Source organism: Phocoena sinus, chromosome 3 (genome assembly GCF_008692025.1).
Source record: "Phocoena sinus isolate mPhoSin1 chromosome 3, mPhoSin1.pri, whole genome shotgun sequence".
Lineage (NCBI taxonomy): Eukaryota > Metazoa > Chordata > Mammalia > Artiodactyla > Phocoenidae > Phocoena > Phocoena sinus.
Window position 1 is genome coordinate 109,509,469 of NC_045765.1, and position 10,581 is coordinate 109,520,049.

The 10,581-nt window shown below is 36.7% G+C and overlaps 1 protein-coding gene across 1 annotated transcript; it reads right to left on the bottom strand.

Annotated features, from left to right (window-relative positions):
* Window positions 1–6,382: 6,382 nt before the first annotated feature.
* Window positions 6,383–8,087, bottom strand: SPZ1 (spermatogenic leucine zipper 1). Its single transcript, XM_032628764.1, has one exon. The coding sequence runs from the start codon at window positions 7,867–7,869 to the stop codon at window positions 6,718–6,720; it is 1,152 nt and encodes a 383-aa protein (XP_032484655.1). The 5' UTR covers window positions 7,870–8,087; the 3' UTR covers window positions 6,383–6,717.
* Window positions 8,088–10,581: the final 2,494 nt, after the last annotated feature.

Genomic DNA, 10,581 nt, shown 5'->3' on the forward strand with positions numbered 1-10,581 from the left:
TTCACGGGCCCAGCCGCTCCACGGCATGTGGGATCTTCCTGGACCGGGGCACGAACCCGTGTCCCCTGCATTGGCAGGCGGACTCTCAACCACTGCGCCACCAGGGAAGCCCTAAAAAAAAAATTCTTAAAATAAAAATAGAATGCAAATATCAGCACCTACTTCCTCATAAGATGAAGCTTCATAACAGACCAGTGCCAACCAAAATGCTGTACAGTATGCGTCCCTGTGAGAGAAGACTTAATTAAATATGGATTAGTGGTTAGTGGTTTCTTCGAGAAAACTGTAATTGTTAGAAAAGAACACTCAACTGACTGTGACACTCCTATGATGAATCTTTGTCTGAGGCCTTATTTGTGTTAAGAAACATTTTAATCATTACTTTCTACATTGATCAGGTTTGTGGGAGAACATTTAAAAAATAATAATGATGATTGCGTGATGATGATAAATCCACTCCTCTACTTCACTTTGATCTGGTGTACCTTTCTCCTTTATGTAAAATTACCTTTCTTTTTTACTTTCAAAATATCAATGACCCCAACTCCTGGATATCTTGTATACCTGGATTATTTGCTATTGTTCCCTTCCTTTTGGGACACGCCTGCTTCTGGTTAGTTTCTAATTCTCTCATCTAATCTGTTCCTACTCCTCAGAGAGCAATAAGACCTTAGCTGAGAGAGCCAGAGAATCTTTGACCATTGGTCCCTGGTCCAAAAGAAAGTTACTATCTCCACCTTGTATCTCCACTCCTCCATCTCTGTACCTTGTAAAAGGAACAGATGAGTTAGGACCCAGACGAGTTAGGATCCAGAATCACCTCCCTCTTTGTGCAATGCTTCTTTCATTATACTATCCTTACTTTTTTTAATATAAAGCTTCTCATAGTTTTCTTATTGGAAAGATTAAAAAGTGCCCCCAAAGCATAGACATGGAAAAAGGAATGAAAATATCCATAATTGCAGAATCCTTGGACAATCAACCTAAATACATTGATGAATCTCTCTGTCTAGATCCAACTCAGAGATTAAAGAAAGAAATATGAAAGATAAGAAATTAAAGAAATTTGGAAGACTTTTATCCATGATATAGGTAAGGATTTCTTAAATAAAACATAGCCACAATTAAAAGGGAAAAGTTTAATTAACTGGGCTACATTGAAATTAATAACTTCAGTTCAACTACCAAATGTAAAATAGATAGCTAGTGGGAAACAGCCGCATAGCACAGGGAGATCAGCTTGGTGCTTTGTGACCATCTAGAGGGGTGGGATAGGGAGGGTGGGATGGAGATGCAAGAGGGAGGAGATATGGGGATATATGTATATGTATAGCTGATTCACTTTGTTGTACAGCAGAAACTAACACAACCGTGTAAAGCAATTATACTCCAATAAAGATGTTAAAAAAAAAAAATAACTTCAGTTCACCAAAAGAAACCACAAAAAAGTAAAAAAGCCAAGCCACAGAGTGGGAGAGAATGCTTGCAACTCATAATTGTCACAGGACTAGTGTTCAGAATACATAAAAAACTCCTATAAATCAATAATTTGAAGCAAAAGATAGGCACTTCATGAAAAGTGAAACACAAATGATTAACAAACATAAAAAGTTGACTAAACTCAGTAATCAAGGAAATGCAAATTAAAGCCACCAAGAGGTACTATTACATAACCATCGAATTAAAAAGTCTGACAATACTAAATTTTAAGTGCGACTATAGGGCAATAGAAACACTCTTACAGTAATGAATGGCACTTAAATTGGTACAACCACTTTAGAAAACAGTATGATGTGACCCAAGGGGTGGTTACATAGATTTTTAATTTTTAATCATTTGTTAAGTTGTACATATAAGTTTTATGTGTTTTTCTGTATATTTGTCATATTTCATAATTTTTTAAACAGTTAAAAGGTAGTAAATAAACTCATATTTTGATCTGAATGGAAACCAAATTTTAAAAAATAATATTTGGCTCATGGAATATATTTTAAAGGGGAAACAAGGTACTTATTTTTACTAAAATATCACTATTATAAAGAACTTTAAAAAAAAAATCTGTGGAACTGCTATGGCTTGATGGGGAAAACTTTTAGGGATCCAAGTACTTTGAAATCAAGAATCTAGTTCATTACTGTGAAGAATTTATTGGGAAAAATTTATTTGACAAAGAAATTTGTATGGGTTTTCCCTTCTTCCTAAGAGGATTATCCAAAAATATATATCTTGAAAGTTACTATTGCTGTTGGACAGAAGTATACTGACAATAGGGCTGGACATCTATAAGTTTCAAAAACAGTTTGATTTTTATTGGAATTTGACCCTCAGGTATGAGAAAATATAGGGTTAAAGAACTCTGGACTAGGTCAATACTAATTATTGTTCCAGATTTTCACTAATTTCACACCTTGGCTTTTCACTGCCAACAAGTGATGGCCTAAAGATCCTTCCATGTATAAAATGCCATGATACTTCTCCAAATAAATTTACATTAACTAAAAGTATATAATAGATTGTTATCCACTGGAACCCACATGAAACACCTTTAAAAATGCCTTGTTTTCAGAAATTTTCATTTACATGTTTAGGAATTGGATAAAAAATATATATATGACCTTGTGGTAGAAGAACAATTTTATCACACATATAAAATCTTACATTCAATACTGAATCTAGAGGGTCTGATATAGCAGAGATCACTTGCTGTATCTGACAATTACAAAGCTGTAATTTATTTTAGCAAAAATTTTTTTCTTGGTAACATGTAGCACATATTTGGTAAAGTATAGAATGAACTGCACAATGTTTTATTTACCAAGATGGCTGGAAAACAGAATAGAGTAGATGGTAGTTTCCATTAGAGGGAAAGGCAAATGGAAAAAATATGTGATTCTTTTAGTAGCCCCAATACTGTTTAACTGGGAATCTTTTTCTTTTACTAAGGGCTATAACAGGAAAATTTTGTCTCTTAGATTATTTATAAAGTGATACATATTCCAGACATGAGAAAGAAATGTTTATGGAGTAGGGAGCAATATTTCAAATTGCATATTTTGTACTTACAACATATGAAAATTTCTCATGCCCTATGCTTCATTCATAATAGAACCTGTGGTGGAGATTGTGATTGTCTTTGTTGGGTTTTTAATATTCATCTCTCTTTTATCCTGAATGCACACGTGAGGTTTTTAAATCAGAGACAGATTATTATTACTTACATAATAATAATTATGCTAGTTCCCCTTGCTCCAAGTCTTACCCCTGGAGAGAGATGAGAACCAGATGTCACCCTACATGCAACAGGGCCTGTAATATAAGGGAGGAATGATGAGAAAAGGAATCCAGGCTTTTATGTAGAAAAGAAAGGCAGCTGTCCTTCTCCTCCTCTAAAAGGAGGGAGGAAAAAAACCCTCTGGATCCTGGGTTCTCACTATAACCCTTTTATAATGTATTGGGTTGGCCAAAAATTTCCTTTGGGTTTTTCTGTAACGGCTTATGGAGAAACACGAACAAACTTTTTGGCCAATCCAATAAATCTCTCCAGGAGTTATACAAGTCCAGTGTCTCCAGCTTTATAACCCAGAGGAGTCTCCCAATCCCAGGCCTCACCCCCAATTTAAAATGTTAACACACATATCTAAAGTCAGGTAAGTCTTTTGAACACTTATTATCTATACGGTTGGAAAATATCTTCTAGAGCTTGCTTGTAGTCCAGGATCTCAAGTTTCCATAAAATTTGCTTAGAATGCCCTAACTGTGCAGAAACAAAAATATTTTCTCTCCACCTCACATTGTTCCAAAAGTAATTCTTCTTCTGCCTGGGCAACATGGTTATCCAGCTAAAAACCTCAGTTCCCAGTTGCTTTCAGATAGGTGTGGTCTTGTGACTGAGTTATCACCAATGGAAATTTTTCTTCTGGGTATGGTGCTACATCAATCTAAAGTTGAAACTATGACTACCTTGAGTTTTTATTGTGTGCAACAGATGTTGCATATTGCAGTGTTTCTCTCAAAAACTTGAAAATCCTGCAGTTCTCTTGTTTGTTGTGGTACCAGGGGAACATTAGTGCACAGACGAGGAACTAGAAAGTTAGCCCCTTAACATTTGACAGATAAATGACACTGACAGAATTTGTTAGGTAACGCATATGAACAAGCTGAAATACAAGAAGTGATTGTTTCGTTCAACTATGCTGTAGTTTCTCATTTCATTCATTTAGCATCTCCTATGTGAAATTCCTGTTTGGAAATGGAAAAAGACAAAGTCTGAGGCTAGAGGGAACACTCATTTTCTTGAATATAAAAAAGTGAGGGTTAGTTGTATAACCAAATGGCCTTTTTCAACAAATGAGAAATGAGTTACTAATTCTCTCAGTTTTCCTCTACGTGAGAATTTATTGATTTCACCTTCATTCCTAAAGGATATTTTCACTGGGTAAATAATTCTGGGTTGACATTTCTTTCAGTTCTTGGAAAAATTTTCATTTCCTTCTAGCCCCTGAGGTTTCTGATGGGAAAGTCACTGTCATTTGGATCATTGTTCCCCTACATTGAATGAGTCTTTTCTCTATAACTGCTTTCAAGATTTTCACTTTGTCTTTAGGTTTCAGAAATTTGATTATGAATGCCTTGAACTTCTTTGAATTTATACTATTTGAAGTTCACTCAGTTTCTTGAATCTGTAGGTTTATGCCTTTCACTAAATTTAGAGAATTTTCAGCCATTTTTTTCAATGAATACTTTTTCAGCCCACATTCTACCTTTTTTGGGGGGACTCTGATGACACCAGTGTTAGATCTATTTTTATTCCAAGTGTCTTGAGACTGTGGGTTTTTTTCAGCCTATTTTTTCTGTTGGTCAGAATGGGTAATTTCTATTTCTCTATCTTCATGTTGATGGAATCTTTCCTCTGACATCAACATTCTACTACTGAGCACATTCATTGAGTTTATTTTACAAATTATATTTTCCATTTCTACAATTTCCATTTGTTTCTTCTTTATATTTTCTGTTTCTTTGCTGAGAATTTCTATTATTTTTGTTTTTTCAAGTGTGCTTGTAATTGTTCAATGAAGCATTTTTATAATGACTGCTTTAAATTTCTTGTCAGATAATTCCAACATCTGTGCCATCCCATTGTTGGCACTTGTTGATTGTCTTTTCTCATTCAAGTTGAGATTTTCCTGATTCTTGATATGATGAGTGAGTTTTCTATGTTTTCTGGACATTTGGGGCATTGTGTTTTGAGACCCTGGATCCTAGCTAAATCTTCTCTTTTAGCAGGCTTTGGCTATGCTGTGCCAGCAGGGGGAGGGTATAGAAATCTAGGCTACTTATGTGGCCTTCACTGACATTTTACTCTGCTGGGAGAAGGGGCTCAGGGAGGAGCACCTTGTTACCATCAGGTGGGAGTGGAACTCCAAGGTCCCTTCTCTGACACCTCTGTATGTACCACCCTAGAAGAAAGAAGGAGGAGTGCTTCATTACTCCCAGGCAAGTGTGTAAGTCTAGTGTCTCTGTTCAGTATTTGCTGATGGGGCTGAGAGTGGAGGCATGGCATTTTTTATGCAGTTTGGCCAGAGTAGGGCAGTTTTTTAAAAAGGTTTCTGTCTTGCCAGACTGTTTCCTCATCCCTTAGCAAGAGAACGCAGGCTTGTGGGGGTGGGTGCACGTGCATTTTTTGTCTAAATGCATTGGCATTTCTGGGTTATCGGCTCCCAGCATATATAAGAGACAAAAAGGAAACTCAGGGAACTTAACACTATGCTGTTCTTTAAGTCTCAAGGTCCCTGGCCAGTACATCTCCTTATCTCCATCTTTCAGGGTCTTCTTACATTCATTTTATACATAATGTCCAGGGTTTTTAGCTTATCTAATGGAGGAATAGGGAGAAACAATTCTGCTCCATCTTTTCTGGAACCAAAAAGTTCAGCTCACTTAACAGAAGATACTGTTTTTTCCCTGAATAACTCTACTGCCCCAACCTGGAGTAATGAGAGGAATTTTTCCAGCACAGAACAAAATCTAGACACACATCTATTCTTCTAAAGAAGTCAAGGTGTCCTTCCCCAAGGGCCTCTGCTGCCTGGTATGCCCACCATTTACTAGTTGAGGAGCAAGAGAGGAATATTAGTAACAGTAGATCCAGGGAATAGGGAGATTTATGAGAAGAGAAAAACTGTTTAGGGGTGGCTCATCAGCTTTTTATTTTTTTTAACTCAACTACTGCCCACACTTCAGTGGATAATATCAATAAATAGGAAAAGGAATGTGCATTTGAAAAGGGAGCTTTAAAGGTTCACAGTTAAAGTGTTATACACTTTTTTCCCCAGAACTTCCTCCCCAAGGTAATGATTAAATAAAGAAAGAAAAAAAAACCCTCTCCTTTGTTTGTTGTGGTTTTTATTTAGATCTTTACTTATTTGGACCTGTAAATTCTCACTTTTGGTTTAAGTGTCATAGGATCTCTATCTAATAACTACAAAAACAGATTGTAAAGATGACAAATGTGACCAAAAGTTGACACTGATAGTCATTAAAGACCAAACTTACCTGACCACTGAGGTAATGAATAATGTTAAATGTTAATCTTCTTGTTCTATAGCTATTTCTTGGTTGAACCGAAAGGTCTATCCTAGGTTTGATGATTGACCTGCCTGGAGCTGGATATACTGTAGTTTTTTAAAGAACTGCCTTTTCTTCTACTTTTGGTATTTTCTAACTTAGGCTGCTGGCTGGCCTCTTTTTTCCTACAAGAGCTCTTCTTGCAATATGAGTATTGAACAAATTATTACGAGCTTTCCTTTTATGACAAACATCCAGGCTTCTATAGAATTGGTCTCCTTTTTGAAACATTTCTTGCATGTTTTGCTTATGTATTTTGACCTTCTCTGCCTCTGATAGCTTCTGCTCTTTCTTGTTCTGCTCATAGTTTATCTGAATTGGCTCCCCTCGTAGAGGCCCCTCTTTCTGATGATGGAATTCCTTGAGAAGCTCTACCCTCTGCTCTAAGATTTGGCATTCACTCTCCAGCAAAGCTGCAATCAAATGCAGTGAATATGTGTCTTGTTTCAGTTTCCTCACTTGTTCTTCCAGCTCATGCTTAGCTGACACCCCATTATTCGTTTGAGTTGGGGAATGGGCGCCATTATTTTCAAGAGTTTTGATGTCTGTCTGAGATTTCTGAGAGGATTTTATTAGTTCACTGAGCTCAGTGTGTTGTACACTCCAGTGTATTGCTTCCTGTAGTAACTGCTCCATGTTGTACCTCAGTTTGATATTTTCTTCTTGGACAAGAGGGAATCTGTACTTTGCTTTTTCCTTACTTAGTTGAGTTTCATGAAGGGCTCTTTTTTCTTCTGAACAGTTTACCAAATCCCTTGCACAACCTTGCATGGTGTCCTTGGAGTTTGGGTTTTCCAACATCATCTCCTGTTTCTTTGAATTCTGTTCTTTCCCTAAGTCCCAACTAGCAAGCAGCTTTTCCAATAGTACCTTATTTATTTTATCAAGTTCTCTGATTTTTTCTTTAAGTTCTGTCACATTCTCAGAGATATTGGTTTCCTCAAAAGATTCTTTTGTTTCTATGACCTTCTCTTCATAACTTGTCATATGTTTAACAATATCTTTAATTTCTTTTAAGATGTTTTCAAACTTCTTTGCAATTCGTTGTTCAGTTGCTTCATGGTCACTGTTTTTTAGGGAAGGGAGAGAACTGCAAGAAACAGGGGGAAGTGATCCAATTTCAAATAAGGCAGTGATAATCCTAGGGTCCAAAGGCTCTTCATTGAGATCAGGAGACTTAAGCGTTTTGGAGAGGGTGGGCACTTCCATCTCAGACTGAATTAGTAGGGCTGATGACCAGGGCATGAGCAAAGCAGAAAACCTTAGAGATTCCAGGAAGGGAAGGTGGTGGTCCTCTGTGCAAATGGGTAGAGAATGTGGAGCTAAGCAGAACTCAGAGACCAGAGTTAAGGTCTGAAACCAGGAAGATGATGTTTAGGTGGAAGGTAACATCTTACACAACTTAGGGGGAAGGAGGGTGGGAAAGGGGACCAGGAGCTAGGGCTCCATCTCTCCTCCTCCAGGCTTCTGGTGTTTATTCCTTGATCCTGGAAACCAGGTCTTTATTCTGTCACTGAACCATTGTGGCCTGTCCCCAGATTCTGTTTCCTTTGAGTCACAATAGAAACCTCTTAAACTCCCACCCGGTGACTCAAAACCTAAAGCTACTCCCCTCTCCAGAAAGATCTCTACACTAGTCCTTCCCTTCCTTACTTTTCTAGGTTTTTATTCATCTCATTCAATGACTTTCATATTTATCATATTCATTGACTTTCCCCTCATCCCCACCATACACAACATGTTGTCAACTGTGGGATGTTTTCTAACACTTAAGTGCATGGCTGAGAGAAGTCATCCCTGGTGAGGGGCCCCATTCTTTCATAGCACCTGGAGCCCTCATTGGCCCCATTCTAGGAGAGATGCTACTGCAAAAGAAAGTCATCCTTACAAAATAGAACCCAAAAAATGCTGCAATCTTTCTGTGATTTTAGGGAAATAACATCAGGAATTGCTCCATTAAAAAATATGCTAATGCAGTAAGAGAATGTCTGAATGGTTTCTTAACAATACAATTACAAATTGAGACTTTTCTTGGCTTGGAATGCAGGCATCCTTTTTTTTTTTTTTTTTTTCAATAAATGTTTACTTATTTGGCTGAGCCAGGTCTTAGTTGCAGCACGTGGGATCTTCATTGCCGCATGCAGGATCTTTAGTTGCGATATGTGGGCTCTTAGTTCCCCGACCAGGAATCAAACCCAGGCCCCCTGGATTGGGAGCATGGAGTCTTAGCCACTGGACCACCAGGATGCCCTGAATTCAGGCATCCTTTAGGACAAGCTTGGTAAGCTTGCTCCTGAATCATTTACATCAGGGGATATAAAAGTTTAATTACTCTTTACAAGAACTTGTTTAAAATGGCATAATTTACCTAAAGTATTTGAAACAATTAAATCTTATAGTGGCTTATAGAAAAGTAATTGAAGAGTATTAAACCAAGTGTACTCTTGTCTCTTTGTCCTTAGGAGTCAGGGCCTTAAGAATATTAAGTTCAACCAAAGAAAAGATTCCTTAGGTGAGACTTTTTCTTGGCCTTCAAAATCTTGCTAGCAGGCACTTTACTAACTAGAAGTTTGCTTCTAATCTTAAGGGAAAACTCATTATCCAGCAGTTTTTTGATTTTTTTTTTCCTTAGAGAAGAGAAATTTACATTTTTTTTCTTTCACAGCTCCCAACTCACTTTGACTTTAGTTTCCCTGAGAGTGATGCTCATCTTCCAGCCAGCTGGGCTCAGAGCCATCACCTCATGACCATCCACAGAGGCAGTTGTGCTGGTCTTGCTTTTTACTTGAAGAAGGAGCACTTTTCTGACCCACACACAATGATACCACAGAGGCTAGAGATTGCCCTTATGCTTTAAATCCATCTCATAAGGTCCAACTTTGATTGATATTTTGGTTTTTCCCTTTGACTCAAGCCATCATTTAAGATACTTTTTAAATCTCCAGGACAAGGAAACTTTTTTTTTTCCTGATTTGGTAATTAATTTCTAGCTTTATCGTGTTGTAATCAGAAAATATAATATTTCTACTTTTGAAATTGATATTTTCTCTTTGGCCTAATAGATTAACAATGTTCATGGATGTTTTATGGATACTTGAAAGAAACTGAATTCTCTATTTTCTTCTTGTGCTTGCAGTTTTCTTAATGCTTTTGGACATAAATCTGATATTACCCTTTCTTTGATTTTTCTGGAAACTGGTTTGAAGGTAGCTTGGTCAAGATACCATGAGAATTCTCTTTTTATCAAAAGGGGATTTAAATATTTCCTTCCTCCTTACAAATACAATGAATTTCAAATAAAATTTCTGTTAATTTTACTGAAGTTTGAGTTTACTGTAGATACTGAAAAGCCACCAGAGTAGTCTTCTTTTCTTTATTGACCCGTAAGCCCAGTGGATAACTATGAATGTTAAACACATTTGGATTGTCTTACAATTGCTATCTACTAAGTGTCCTTAGCTTAATGACTTAAAAAAAAAAAAAAGAAATGTGAAAAAGAAGAGCAAAAAGCTCTTAGTGAGAAAACATGCATAGACTTTTCTCTCTTTTTAAAACCAGTTTGTCTTAACAAGAATAGAAATCATATCAAAGGGTACATGATATCAACATGTCTTACTTCTGGTGATGTTAACCTTGGTCACTTCATTAAGTGATATCTGCTGAATTAAACTAGTATAAAGTTACTATCTTTCCCTTTTTAATTAATAAACGTCCTGGGGAGGATGTTTTGAGACTAGGAAATTATCCTGTTTCTCCTCAAACGTTTGCTTATACAGTATAATTTTAGTGTACAGAAGTGAATATTGCCTGCAGCAATTATTACAGTGGTAATCTAATGGTGATTTTCTATTTCTCTCATTCCTTTTATATTTATTGATTAGAGTTATTTTGTAAAGAAGAGCTGTCTCTTTTCCTGTATTTACAGCTCCATTTTATTCATTCACCTATGTATTTATA

Bases quoted from the DNA above. Each gene is read 5' to 3' on its own strand.
- SPZ1 (XM_032628764.1), bottom strand. From the start codon at position 7,869: ATGCCCTGGTCATCAGCCCTACTAATTCAGTCTGAGATGGAAGTGCCC.